General features: G+C 39.8%; 1 protein-coding gene and 1 pseudogene across 1 annotated transcript; both read left to right on the top strand.

The window, feature by feature from the left end:
- Nucleotides 1–12,121: 12,121 nt before the first annotated feature.
- LOC103731253 (zinc finger protein 41) lies at nt 12,122–14,755 on the top strand. The gene is given in 7 exon segments (XM_017797283.2): nt 12,122–12,173; nt 12,176–12,456; nt 12,458–12,805; nt 13,307–13,604; nt 13,607–14,275; nt 14,278–14,364; nt 14,367–14,755. Coding segments are annotated over 7 exon segments (2,124 nt in total).
- Nucleotides 12,810–13,113, top strand: LOC103731251 (annotated as a pseudogene).
- Nucleotides 14,756–15,424: the final 669 nt, after the last annotated feature.

Genomic DNA, 15,424 nt, shown 5'->3' with positions numbered 1-15,424 from the left:
TCTTAGCTATTGTGAAAAGAGCAGCAACAAACATGGATGTAGAAGTGTCTCCACAATAGGATGTTTTCTCTGGGTATATGCCAAGGAGTGGTATAACTGGGTCAAATGGTAGGTTCATTTATAGTTTTTTAAGAGTTCTCTATACTGCTTTCCATGGAGGTTGAACATGCTTGCAGTCCCACCAGCAGTGGATCAGCATTCTCTTTTCCCCACATTTTCTCCAACATTTGGTATCTTTTATTCTCTTTATCTTAGCCCGTCTGACTGGGATAAGATGAATTATAAAAGGGGTTTTAATTTGCATTTCCCTGACTACTAGTGATGTCGAACACCTTTTAAGATGCTTCTTAGCCATCTTTATTTCTTCTTTTGAGAACTCTCTCTTCAGTTCCTTAGCCCATCTTTTAATTGAGTTACTTCCTTTCTTGATACTTTTTTTTTTAGTTCATTATATATCCTGGATGTTAAACCTCTGTCAGATATGTCGCTGGTGAAGATTTTCTCCCATTCTGTGGGTTTTCTCTTCGCTTCCTTGTTTGCTTCTTTTGATGTACAGAAGCTTTTTAGTTTAATGAGGTCCCATTTGTTGATTCTTGACCTTGTTTCCTGGGAAGTTGATGTCTCGTTCAGAAAATCCTTTCCTTCACCTATACCCTGTAGGTTATTGCCAATGTTTTCTTCTAAATTTTTCCGAGTTTCAAGCTTCACAATGAGGTCTGTGATCCACTTGGAGTTGACTTTTGTGCAAGGTGAAAGATAAGGGCTTAGTTTAATTCTTCTACAGGTGGAGATCCAGTTTTGCCAGCACCATTTGCTGAATGTGCTGTCTTTCCTCCAGTGAATGTTCTCAGCCCCTTTGTCAAACATCAGGTGGCTGAAATTGAATGTACTAATATTAGGGGTCCAAAGAATTCCCTGAATTCACCATTTCGACAGTGAGTCTTATTAAAAACTTAAGTGCTTTATTTAAGCCAACTGGCTGGGACACACACAGTCTCGGGAGCTGTACTCCAACCATGAGGTGTGAAAACACAGGGCTTTTATGCATTGAAACCACAGAAAAACACAGAGCAGGGGATTTCTATAGACACCATAAACAAAAGAACCAGGAAAAGATTTGAACCATCTAGGGCTTATTTCCAGAGCCTTAACCTATACAACCGTTGGCTAGGTTGCCTGGAGCAGAACGTTCTTCCTCTTCTGCCCCAGACCATTTTCATAGAAACCATAAACAGATGTACCAGGAAAGGGTTTGAACAATCTAGGGGATTTCCAGAGTCAGTCAGAGGGCAACTCTTTCTAAGAGGACAGGAAGGGGGTCTGAGGGGCACTCTCCTTCCCTCATATTTGGGTCTTCAATTTTGTTCCATTGACCTATGAGTTTATTTTTGTGCCAGTACCATGTTGTTTTTATGACTATAGCTCTGTAATACAGTTTAATATCGGGTATAGTAATTCCTCCAGCATTGCTCTTAGTGCTCAGGGTTGCTTTGGCTATTGAGGTCTTTTGTGCTTCCATATGAATCTTAGGATTGTTTTTTCCAATTCTTTGAAAAATGAGATGGGGATTTTGATTGGCATTGCACTGAATGTATAAATGGCTTTTGGTAGGATGGTCATTTTCACAATATTAATTCTAATCCATGAGCACGGGAGGTCCTTCCATCTTCTGACGTCTTCCTCAATCTCTCTCTCTCTTTCTCTTTCTTTCTTTCTTTCTTTCTTTCTTTCTTCTTTTTTGGCTTAATAGCTCATTTATTTATTTATTTATAATTTTTACAAAAACTTTATTGAGAATTTCATACATGCATATAAGGTGTTTGGATCAAATCCATGTCCACTCCCTCCCCTCCAATATTCCCCCCTCTGAAGAGTTAACCCTAAAATCTTTTAAGGATTAGATCCAAGCTCCAAAATACTTTTGACATTTTTGGCCTTGGAACAGAATATGTTGCCAACAGGCCCAAGTATATTGTGAGTTTTAGCCAAGAAACTGACTACACTTCTTTGGGGTCTTTTTACCCTAACTGCCCAGCCAATTCCTACTTCTTATTTTTATCACGCCATCCTCTGAAGGGGTTACCCAAATTCCCAATAGGGAGAGGGTGGCTTGGGACCTCCATCAGGGTAGCTGATAAGAGCTCAGCAGACCACCAGAAAATGCAGAGTTCTGGCCTCCCTCTGGCCTCCAACCACCAGAAGGCCTGAGAAACCAGGGGACAGCTTGACAGCCCCTGGATCCTGCCTCTAGGTGGTGGTGAGCTTCCTCTAATTGTTCCATACCATCCCCCTACTTGGGATTTTGTGAAGCCCCTCCCAAGGCCCCAGGGCAGATCTGGCTTTGGTAGGCTAAGGCTGAGATCTCAGCAGACTACCAGAGAGTGCCGAGCTCTGGCCTCCCTCAATCTTTTCTTTAAGGATTTAAAATTGTAGAGGTCTTTAATGTCTTTGGTCAGGTTTATTCTGGGATATTTTATTTTATTTTTTCAGCTATTGTGAAGGGAGTGTTTCCATGTACTCTTTCCCTCATTGCTTGTTATTGGTACATAGAAAGGATACAGACATTTGTTGATTAGTTTTGTAATCTGCCACTTTACTGAACATGTTAATAATTTCTAGGAATTTTCTCATGTAATTTTTGGCATCTCTTCAATATATTATCATATCATCTGCAAAAAGGGATTATTTGATCTCTTATTTTCCAATTATTACTCTTTTAATTTCTTCCTCTTGTCTTATTGCTATTGCAAGAGTTTCAAGCACTATGTTAAAGAGGAGTGGAGATAGTAGACAGCCTTGTCTGGTTCCCGATTTTAGTGGGAATGCTTCCAGTTTATCTCCATTTAGAGTGATGTTGGCTGTGGGTTTGTTGTATATGGCATTAATCATGCTGAATTTTGTCAAAAGCCTTTTCTGCATCCATTGAGATGACAATATGGTTTTTGTCATTATTTCCATTTATATGATTAATGACATTTATTGACTTGAGTATATTGAACCATCCCTGCATCTCTGGAATAAAGCCTGTTTGAACATGGTGAATGATCTTTTTGATGTGTGTCTGTATGTAGTTTTCAATTATTTTATTGAGAATTTTTTATCTATCTTCATGAAGAATATGGGTCTATAGTTTTGTTTTGTGGTTGTGTCTTTGCCTGGTTTGGGTAGTAGAGTGATGCTGGCTTCAAAGAAGGAATTTGGGAGTTCTCCCTCTGTTTCTAACATTTTGAATAAATTAAGTAGTATTGGATGTAGATCCTCTTTAAATGTCTGGTAGAATTCTGCTGTAAATCCATGTAGTCCTGGACGTTTTTTAGTTGGGAAGTTTTGTATTACTGTTTCGATTTCCTTATGTGTTATGGGTCTGTTTAAGCTATCAATCTCTTCTTGGTTTAGTGTTGGTGATTCCCATGCTTTTAGGTACCCGTCCATTTCTTTTAGGTCTTCAAATTTAGTAGCATATAGGTTTTTAACGTATTCCTTTATAATGTTCTGGATCTCTTTGGTGTCTGTTATGATGTTCCCCCTTTCATCTCTGATTTTGTTGATTTGGAGGTGCTCTTTCTTTCTTTTGGTTAATTGGGCTAGTGGTCTATCAATCTTGTTTATCTTCCCAAAGAACCAGCTCTTGAATCCATTCATTCTTTGTATTGTTTTCTTTGTTTCTATTTCATTAATTTCCTCTTTGATTTTTGTTATTTCTTCTTGTCTGCTGGGTTTGTGTTTCATTTGCCGTTGCTTTTCAAGTGTCTTGAGTTGCAGTGTTAAGCCATTTATTTGTGTTCTTTCCGATTTTTTAATGTAGGCACTTAGAGCTATAAACTTCCAGCTAAGGACTGCTTTCAATGTGTTCTAGAGGTTTTGTTGTGTTGTATTGTCCTTTTCATTTAGTTCCAGGAACACTTTTATTTCTTTCTTAATTTCTCCTTTGAGTGTGTTGTTGAATTTCCATGTGTTCATGTGGTTACTGGGGTTTCTTCTGGTGTTGATTTTAAGCTTTATTGCATTGTGGTCTGTTAGAATGCATGGAATTATTTCAATCTTTTTGTATTTTTTGAAGCTTGTTTTGTGTCCCAGTACATGGTCATGGGGCACTGAATAAAAAGTATATTCTTTGGTGCTTGGGTGGAATATTTGGTAGATGTCTGTTAGGTTCATTTGATATATGGTATTGTTTAATTCAGATGTCTCTCTGTTAACTCTCTGTCTTGTTGACCTAATTAATGGAGACAATGGAGTATTGAAGCCCCATACTATTAATGTGTTGGGATTAATCTGGGTCTTAAAGTCCTGTAGCACTGCTTTTATGAAGTTGGGTGCACCATATTTTGTTGAATATACGTTAATGATTATAATATCTTCTTGGTTTATTGTTCCTTTGATCAGAATGGAGTGGCCATCTTTGTCTTTTCTGATTAGTTTAAGTTTAAAGTCTAATTTTTTTTTGTCTTTTTGAGATAGGGTCTCCCTGTAGCCCCAGCTGTTCTGGAACTTAATATGTAGACCAGGCTGGCCTTGAGCTCACAAAGATTCGCCTCCCTCTGCCTCCCGAGTACTGGGATTAAAGGTGTGAGCCACCACGCCTGACCATAAAGTCTATTTTATCAGATATTAGAGTCTATTTTATCAGATATTAGAATTGCCATGCCTGCTTTTTTCTTAGTACCATTCACTTGGTATAGTTTTTTTTCCATCATTTCACCTTAAGGTAGTGCTTGTTCTTGAAAGTGAGATGAGTTTCTTGCAGACAACAAAAAGATGGGTTTTGTTTCTTAATCCATTCAACTAGCCTGTATCTTTTGACTGAGGAGTTCAGTCCATTGATATATAAAGTTATTAATAAAAGATGTGTATTGAATCCTGTCATTTTTATTTCTGTTCACATTCTTGAAATAGCTGTGCATTTGCACAGTTATACTTTCATTGAATTTCTTTCCATCACCCCTGTGTATAATCATTCCTTTCTTCAGCTCTTTTTATTGCTTCTATATCTCTCTGAAGGGCTGGTTTTTTGGACATGAATTCTTTCAGCCTATTTATGTCATGGAAGACTTTTCTTTCCCCCTCAACTGTGATAGACATTTTGGCTGGGTAAAGTAATCTGGGTTGGCATCTGTGGTCATTTAGAACTGGGAATACTTTGGTCCAGGCGCTTCTGGCATTCATAGTTTGCACTGAAAAGTCAGTGATGGGTTTTCCTTTATGTATGACTTGTTTTTATTTTGCAGCTTTCGGTATCGTCTCTTTGTTCTGAACGTTTAGTGTTTTTAATATGATGTGCCGTGGAGAGTTTCTTTTCTTGTCCAGTCTATTTGGTGTTCTATATGCTTCTTGTATTTGTTTGGGCATGTCTTTTTTTTAATTTTGGGAAATTTTCTTCTACAATCCTGTTGAAGATCTGTTCAATACCATTATCTTGAGACTCTTCTCCTTCCTGTTTGCCCATGATTCATGTTTTGTTTTTTTATGGTGTCACACAATTCTTGCATATTACATTCTTGTGTTTTCTTAAAATTTTCATAATCTTTGCCTGAGTGGACTAATTCACCAATTTATCTTCCAGTCTTGATATTCTGTTTTCCATTTCATTCATCCTATTGGTGAGGCATTCTCCTGTCATTTCTAATTGACTTACTGAGTATTTCACTTCCTTCTTCATCACAGCCTAAGTATTTTTCCATATTTCTAACTCTTTTCTGAATTCATTCAGAAGTTTATCCCCATCTTCCTTCAGTTCTTTGATTTCTCTTTTGTGTGTTCTTTAAATTCACTGAATTCTTTTATCATGTTTATAATTGTTCTTTTGCGTTTCATTTCCTGTGTTATCTCTAGGGAGTTCTCATTGTACTCCTCTAGACAACTATTGGTACTTTGTGGGGAATATATTATACTGGTATTTCATATTACTATTTTTTCTCTGTGATTTTGACATGTGAATTTCTTTTGTAGTTTCTCATTCTTGTGTGAGACTCAAACCTTTCTTTGTTGAGTTCAGATCTGCTTCTTTTTGTAAACTTTATGTGCCTTTGTGGTTTACTTGTTGGGCATGAAAAGCTGTTTGGTCTAGGCTTTAGGTTCTCTCTTTTGACTTTATATTGGAGTGGCCTAGTGGCTTTTGTCTTCAGCAGTTCCCACAGAGGCCCAAGTGAGATGAGGCTTAGATGCTCTCAGGCTTTCTCCTAAGGTCTGGATCCCTCCAGGAAAGATGCTGCCCTCAGAAATTTGGGGGCTGGGCTGGCCTGGGAGAAGGGTCCAGGATAGATGCTGGTCTCAGGAAGCTGGTGGCTGTTCCACCCAGGGAAGTATAGGGAGGTTAGGGCGGGACCAGGACCAGAGAGTGCCTGGGGTCCACAGGGAGGAACTGGGTTGGTCAAGATGCAAAGGATCAGGAAGCAGTGGTGGCTCTAGGATGAGAGGTTAGTCCTGGTGTTAGGGGTGCCAAGAAAAGAAATGGGTCTGTACCCAGGCTAGGAGGAGAGACTCAGCGGGGGAGCTGGGAGGGTGAAAGAGGCTTGGGGAGTCAAGGCACGGTGGGTGCGCTGGACTTATCCAGGTAAGGTGCTGGCACCAGGACTCCTGGAGTCTGTGCAGCCCAGGGAAGTAAAGGGAGATGTTGGTGAGACCAGGCCCAGAGGACTCCTGGGGACTGGAGGGAGGAACTGGGTTGGTCTGGATGCAAAGGTTCAGGAAGCAGTGGTGGCTTTGGGCCAAGAGGTTAGCCCCAGTGTTTGGGGTGCAAAGACAAGAAATGTGCCTGTACCCAGGCTAGGAGGAGAGACTTGGAGGGGGATCTGGGAGGGCGAAAGAGGCTGGGGTAGTCAAGGCACAGTGGGCACATTGGGTTTACCCAGGGAAGGTGCTGGTACCAGGACACTGGAGGCTGTGCAGCCCAGGAAGCAAAAAGGCGGATTTTATTTCTTAATCCATTCAATTAGCCTATGTCTTTCGACTGGGGAGTTCAGTCCATTGATATTTAAGGTCGTTGTTGAAAGATGTGTATTGGTTGCTGTCACTTTGATTGCTGTTTGTGTTCTCTGTCTAATTTTGTGTTTCCTCGATTATACCTTTATTTATTTTCTTTCATTTGTCCTGGGGTATAGTTGTTTCTCTCTCTGCTCTCTATTGATTCAAGAATTCTTTGAAGTGCTGGTTTTGTGGACATGTATTCTTTCAGGCATTTCATGTCATGGAAAATTTTTCTTTCCCCCTCAACTATAATAGCCATTTTTGCTGGGTAAAGTATTCTGGGCTGGTATCTATTGTCATGTAGAACTGGAAATACCTTGGTCCAAGCTCTTCTGGTGTTCGTAGTTTGCATTTATGTCAGCTGTAATTCTTATGGGCTTTCCTTTGTCTGTGACTTGTTTTTCTTTTGCTGCTTTCAGTATTATCTCTTTCTTCTGTACATTTAGTGTTTTTACTGTGATATGTTGTGGGGAGTTTCTTTTCTGATCCTGTCTATTTGGTGTTCTACGTGCTTCCTGTATTTGTATGGGGATGTCTTTCCTTAATTTCGGGAAATTCTCTTCTACAATCCTGTTTAAATCTGGTCAGCACCATTAACCTGAAATTCTTCTCCTTCCTCTACTCCTATGATTTGTAGATTTGGACTTTTCATGGTGTCCCACATCTCTTGCATGTTCCATTCCTGTGTTTTTAAAATTTTTCCATAATTTTTGCTTGAGTGATCCAGTTCTTCAACTTTATCCTTCAGTGTTGATATACTATTTTCCATTTCATTCTTTCTAGCTGGTGAAGCTTTCCCCTGTTGTTTCAAGTTGACTTATTGAGTTTTACACTTCCTTCTTCATTTCTGCCCGAGTTTTCTTCAATGTTTCTATCTCTTTTGTGAATTCATTCAGAAGTTTATCCCTATCTCCTTTTAATTCTTTGATTTGCTTGTTCATGTGTTCTTTAAATTCGTTGAATTCCTTGATCATGTTTATGATTGTTCTTTTAAATTCAATGTCCTGGGTTATCTCTAGGGTGTTCTCCTTGTAGAACTCCACTACAGGATTGGTGGAGTTTGATGAGGACATAGTGTTTTGGCTTTCCATGTTATTATTCTTTCGTTGTGATTTTGGCATGTGAATTTCTTTTGTTGTTTCTGATTCTGATATGAGAATTAAGTTGAAGTATGCTTCTGTTTGTATTATCCAGGTGCTTAGATCTTTTCTTTATTGCTTATATAAAGCTGGTTGGTACAAGGTTCAGTTTCTCTCAGGTTTAATTTGGAGGGAACTGATTGCTTCAGATCAGCTATTCAGGAGTACCCACAAAAGCCCAATTCAGGTTCCAGTCTGGCACACCCAGGCTTCCTTCACCATGCGGAGGCAAGATCCTCTCAGATTGTCTGCTAGGGTCTCAGCCTTAGCCTACTGAAGCCAGATCTGCCCTAGGGCCTTAGGAGGGGCCTCACAAAATCCCAGGTAGGGGGATGGGTATGGCACAATTAGGGGAAGCTCACCACCTCATGGAGGCAGGATCTGGGGGCTCTCAGGCAGTCCCCTGCTTTCTCAGCCCCTCTGTCAGAGAGAGGCCAGAGGGAGGCCAGAACTCAGCACTCTCGGGTGGTCTGCCGAGATCCAGTAATTTTCATTTTATAAAATCTGTAAAAGGCATGTTCGCTGGGCCCTCCCACTGTGGAGGATTTTGTTTTGCACTGTGAATACATCCCAAGTTGCTTGAGCCTTACAATCCTTCCATCAACACTAATCCAAAATATCAGATATCTCCAGCTTCAGTAGGCCATCTTTGATAAATACCTTAGCTAACCAATCAAATAAACTTTTAACACCTTTTTTGTCTCTTTTTTTAAAAAAAGTTTTTATTTATTATGTTTATGAGTGTAGTGCCTGCATGTAAGTAAGTGCACCCATGTTGTGCAATGCCCAAGGAACACAGAAGAGGCTGTCGGATCCCCTGGAACTAGAGTTATGGACAGTTGTTAGCTGCCATGTGGGTGCTGGCAATTGAACCCAAGTCTTCTGCAAGAACAGTCAATGTTCTTAATCACTGAATCATCTCTCCATGTCCTTTTAACACCTTTTTTAACTGCACGAGCTTACATATTAAACCTAGAATCTCCAGTCAGGGGGCCCATGTCAATAAACTCAGCCTGATCTATTTTATGTCCCTTCCACCATTATTCCATACCCTTAAAAATCCATTCCCACACATATTCATTGGACTTCTGCTTGAATGAATTATCAAATTCACCAAGTTCTTTAGTAGTGTTAGTGCACCTCCTCATGGACCACACTTTCTATCTCTCCTCTAGGGGCCTACTTAGCCTTGAGTCTGGTTATAGTCTAGAGGCAGCAATAACTGGGCACTGAGGGACATCAGCTTTGTCTTGCTGAATCGGATTAATTTCCTTAGGCAAGGGTGGGAAGGGTGTGGGAATACATTCTATGCTGAGGGTCAGGAGATTAATGCATCAGGTGAAGTAAATTCCTCTGAGTCTGAGGATTCAAAATCTTCAGCTTCATCACAGTTCTCCCACAAATCTCCATCCCACTGTCAGGATTCCAATATTTCCCCACCATTTCCCTCACCTTTACTGCTGACATTCTTTGAGGCTGGCAATTAAATTTGCATTGTAGGTCAGCTAAACATATAGTAAGGGCTCCAGCTAGATTTTCTGCATCTTTAGCTCTCTGGCTGCTGGAAAGAATATTCTCTTCCAGGGCACACTTAGAAACTTTTAAAGTGTGGATTCGAATCTGGAGCCAGTTAATTTTATCATTGAGCTCATTGTTTTCCTCCATCACTTTATCCAGAGATGACAGAAGTAACCAACCATCATCATTATTTTCCTTATTTTTTCACAAATTCTAAAAAGTTTTATGTATAGATTCAGTAAATTTCTTGATCCTCACAAGAGGTGAGTTAGAAGACTCGAATGCGTTTATCTTCATAATTGCCTCAAATAGTCTACACCATGGATTTTCAGTGTTCTCCATGCTACCTGAAGACTCTGAGTTGGAGATTCTGCTCCAGATACCAACAAGCCCATTAAGGAAATTTATCTTTTCAATTCTGTTTCTCTAGAACCACTCTAGAACCACTCTTGGTACCACAATCTGTATGTCACGTTTGTCTAAATAAACAGAACGAGTATCATGAATATATATAGTCATATCAATAGTCCCAATCTAGCACTGAAGGTCTGATGAATTACAAATGTTAAGCTAATCTTCAGTCTACAGCAGCAAGATGAACTCACCGAGAGTGAAGGCAAGCAGCAAAAAGCAAGCGCTCACTTCTGACATGGCCTTTTATACAGGCTGCCATCCGAAGGTAACACCCACATTTAGGGTGTGTCTTCCAGCTTCAGATGATCCAATCAATGTCTTTCTCATTTCAGTTAATCCCAGATCCAGTCAAGTTGACACCCAGGATTAGCCATTACACCATCGTACTGAGGACCAAGCTTCCAATAGACAAGTCCTTTGGGAATGCCCTTAAACCATAACAAGCTGTGACAGAGTACCCAGGGAAAGGCTCTCCTCCTTCCCAAGATGAAATCTAAACCTTACAGGGAGGGCATACCCATAGCTCATTAATGACAAAAGAATGTCTGTAGTGCCCTATTATCAGAACTTGCTGGAAATCTCCCCTCTTGGGTTCCAGAGAAAGCTCTTCCTGGGGAGGTATTGCACTAGAATTATTTTACTACAAATCAGCTGAGAGGCACATTAGAGTAAGGTGACATTGTACTACAGAATCTTGCTGCTAGTGCGCTGTATGAGATGGGTGCTTCAGAAGCCATATGAGCTGCAGGAGCTAGGTGTTGGCAAAGTCATCTGTGTTGTAGAGGCTGAGCTCATGGAGGAGCCAACCATATCTAACAAGACCTCAGCACCAGGGATACTATTATGTGCAACAGAAGCCAGGTGGTAGGAGATCACAGGAGATGAATGCTAGACAAGCAGTCTTGGTTAGAAGATCCTGAGTCACCCTAGAATCAGGAAGGAAATCCTCCTCTTCCTGCTGTGTCTATCCCATGCTCTCCACTGACAAATCTTAAAACTGTGCCTGCTGGCAAAGATAAAACATATTTAAGACCCACATCCATTTTCTTTGACAAAGAAGGGTGAATTTAGAGCTGTCAGGTAATAAATTGAAAACTGATACACTTACTCCTGTTTTCTAAAGTAAAGCATGTAGAAAATACATAGTAAATGCAACTATTGAATTGGGGGAAATGTTGATAGCTATTTTATTTTCTTTAAGAAGGATTTTTTAAAGAATATATTCACAAGAATATATTCAGAAGGGACCATATATTTGGAAAAGAAAAACAACTGCCTGAAATGTTAGGCACGCTTAAGCTTTGTGCACTAGTTCTTCCTGTTGTAACATTAAACTGTGTCAGATCATATGATATGAGAGGTATGGTGACTGTTTTTTGAATTGATAGTTCATATAACTTACCTAGAGGTATACTGGAAATGTAGCCACTATTGAGGATATACACTTTGAATATGTACACAGGAGCTAAACAGAAAGAAAAACATAGATTTATATCCTTTTTAAGATAAGAATTCTGACACAAATAGGTCCAGTTCATCAAATGAACTCTCATTCAGGTAGGTCATTAAGGAACTGTGTTTCAAATCATTGTTCTGCCACCTACTAGAACATTGTTATCAGTTGTACCATTAATGTTGGCTCACTGTACTGCCCAGTGGGAACTAGGAAAAGAGGAGATTTGTCCACTATCTGAAGGCTTGCCTGGAACAGAATTGTCACTTCTGTTCACACTTCATTGGTGGAAAAAGTGAAACTGCAATTGTAGACCTAACTGCATTCTGTTACTGTGAAAGAAGGGGAGAAGAGATCTTGGTACATGGTTTACAGTGCCCGCTTTATCGGGATTCTGCTCTTTCCCACTTAGCAACCTGGTCTTTCATACATTATATAACTACTCTGTCCCAGTTTTCTCATCTGTAAACTGCAGTTGGTAATCACAAACATTTCATAGGACTCACAGAGTAGAAAGCACTTGGCACAGTGCCTAGTGCATCATAAATGGTATAAATAAATATAAGTGTCCATAAGAATTTTCATTATTGCATTATTGTCATATTGCCTCTTTCATTCATCTGTGTTCATCATGTCTGACTACATGGACCCCTGTCCCCTGCTAATTATTCCTTGTATCATTTTTGCCTTTTCTTTTTAGGTGAGGATACTGGGAAAACTCAACAACAGAGAATTTCTAGAGATGTTTCATTTCACTGTGAGATATTTGATCAATCTACAGGAAAAGATTCAGTGTATTCCATTTTAGAAGAACAGTGGCAAGAGAATGACCAGCTGGAGAGATGTGAGGAAAATCAGATTAACTCCTTAAGTCATCACTTCAATGAACTGATTCAAGACAGAGGCTCTGGATGTCAAAACATTGAAAAAGGAATTCATGTGACTATCAAGCTTGTTCCTCCAATGAAAAAAACTCCATAATCACGACACATTTGGAAAGCATTTGAAGCATACTTTAAACTTATATAATCCTAATAGAAGCACTGCAACAAAGAACCTTGGTAAGACTTTTGGAAACGGTAGCACTTTGACTCATAGCTCTTGTTCTACTAAGAATGAGAATATTAACACAGGAACAAATTCCTGTGAAGATAATCGGTGTGAAAAGCACTTCAGCCAACAACAATCTGTCATGTACCATCAGAAAATTCATACTAAGGAGAAATTTCATGTATATACTGAAGGTGTAAAGGGCTTCACCCAAAAGTTACATCCCTTTGAATATCAGAAAATTCACACTGGATAAAAATCTGAATACCGACTACAAGCAAAAGACTAAAAAGAAGAGGGAGAATCTGGGCATTGCTCTGGAGATTGATGGGCTAGAGGAGAAGGTGTCTTAGTGTTGGAAGGAACTAGAGGCCATGACTTCCCAGATCTACAGGGCAGAACTAAGCCCGAAGACAGGAGGACTCTGGAAAAGGAGAAAACCAGCCTCATGAGCAAAGCCTCCAAGTAGAGAAAGAGCTAAAGCTGCTTCGGCAAGAGAATCAGAAGAACATGCTACTCTCGGTGGCCATCTTCATCCTACTCGCCCTGGTTTATGCCCAGTGGACTATGTAAATCTGCCAGCCTCAGCCATGTGGGTTCCCCTCCACCCCTTCTCAGCAGCCCTTCAAGCTCAAGAGGACCAAGGTGCAGGGCATTTCTCCCTGCTGTTGGCCAGCCCCCATAGCTAGCTTGCTGTGGGTTCTGGAAGGACAAGGTGCTGCCTCCTCCTGTAACTCAGCAGAGCAAGCTCTCCATAAAAAAATCTGAATACCACAAAAATGAGAACATTTTCAGTCAGAAGTAACAAATTGACAAACATGAGGGTGTTCACATAGGAGAGAAACCTTATCTATGTACCCAGTGTGGAAAGATCTTTACCCTCAAGTCAAACCTCATTACTCATGAAAAAATTCATACTGGTCAGAAGCTCTTTAAATGCAGTGAATGTGGAAAAGCCTTCTTCAGAAAATCAGATCTCTTTAGGTATACTAGAATTCACACAGGAGAAAAATCTTATGAATGCAGTGAATGTGGGAAAGGCTTCTTGCAGAATTCAGACCTCAGTAAACTGGAGAGAAACACAATGAATGCAATGAATGTGGGAAGGCCTTTATCCAGAAATCATACATTCATACACATCAGAGAATTCACACTGGAGAAAAGCCTTATGAATGCTGAGACTGTGGGAAATCATTTACCAAGAAGTCACAACTCTGTGTGCATCAAAGAAGTCACACAAGAAAGAAGCCTTATATATGTTCAGAGTGTGGAAAGGTCTTCACTCATAGGACAAATCTCACTACACATCAGAAAACTCATACTGGAGAGAAACCATACATGTGCACTGAATGTGGAAAGGCTTTTACTTATCAGTCCAATCTCATCAAACACCAGAAAACTCATACTGGAAAGAAACCCTATAAATGTAAGGGCTGTGGAAAAGCCTTCATATGGAGGTCACACCTCAAAATCCATCAGAAATCTCATATTGGAGAAAGATACTATGAATGCAAGGAATGTGGGAAAGCCTTTATCCAGAAAGCAAGTGTACATCAAAGAATTCACACAGGAGAGAAACCCTACGTTTGTCCTGAATGTGGGAAGGCCTTTATCCAGAAATCACATTTTATTGCACATCATAAAATTCACACTAGAGAGAAGCCTTATGACTGCAGTGACTGAGGAAAGTGCTTTACTAAGAAGGCAAAGCTTTGTGTGCATCAGAATATTCACAGAGATGTGCTGAATGTGGAAAGGCCTTTATGGATTGGTCAAACTTCATCACACACCAGAAAGTTCATACTAGGGAGAAACTCTATAAATGCGTGACAGTAGAAAAACCTTCACCTGGAAGTCACACCTCAGTATACATGAGGAATCCCATACTGGAGAAAGATGCTATAAACGAAGTAAATGTGGGAAAGCATTCATCCAGAAAACGACACTAAGTGTGAATCAGATAATTCATATAGGAAAGAAACCTTATGCTTGTACTGAATGTCCCAAGGCCTTCACTGACAGATCAAATCTCATTAAGCACCAAAAAATACACAGTGGGAAGAAACAGTATAAAGTCAGTGACAGAAATAGAAACAGTATAAAGTCAGCCTGGAAACTAGAATGGGATCTGCATCAGAAATGTCATAGCTGGAAAGAGGAATGTTTGGTCTTACAATTACTGTACAAGGGAAGTGGATATGAAAGACTGGCTTGAGTCAATGAGAAATATAAGTCTCAATCTTGCCACAGTTGAGATGCAGTTATACACACATAGGGAAACCCTTTATGTTTTGCAGTGCTGGGGATAGAGCCCAGGGCCTTATGTGCTAAGGAAGCACTCTACCGCTGAGCTACACTTTAGCCCTAGGGAGACTATTTAGATAGAGCAATGGAGCTCTACTCATGTTTGGTTACATGACTAACACAGGATATCTCAAGCTCCTAAGAATGATAGAAATAAAGATCCAAGGAGATGACTTGACATCTTTTACATTTTACTTTTTGAAGCAAAATACTTATAAATTTAGTACTGATTAGTTTTTCATACATTGGGACATAAACATACTCAATATTGGCCATCTTTTCAGACTTATAGTATGGGAAGAAGAGCTTTAAACACTTGCACAGCACTGAAGTCAAGGTCAGAAGCCTATTTGGGAATATAGATCTCTGAGCAAAATCAGTTTTGTATTAAATGTCAATGATCAGCATTGACATTTAATACAAAAGATTACAATGAAGTGTTCTCTGAGAACTCACTTTTAAAAAGTGAAACAATTTTTTTGGTCTTTTGGAAACAGGGTCTTCTTGTAGCTCTAGCTTGCCTGGAACTCTTTATGTAGGCCAGGCTGACCTTGAACTCAGAGATCACCATGCCTGGAGT

Source organism: Nannospalax galili, unplaced genomic scaffold (assembly GCF_000622305.1).
Source record: "Nannospalax galili isolate Female #2095 unplaced genomic scaffold, S.galili_v1.0 scaffold1774, whole genome shotgun sequence".
NCBI classification, from domain to species: Eukaryota; Metazoa; Chordata; class Mammalia; order Rodentia; family Spalacidae; genus Nannospalax; species Nannospalax galili.
The sequence above is the reverse complement of the archived record's forward strand: the minus strand, read 5'-3'. Positions and strand labels throughout refer to the sequence as shown.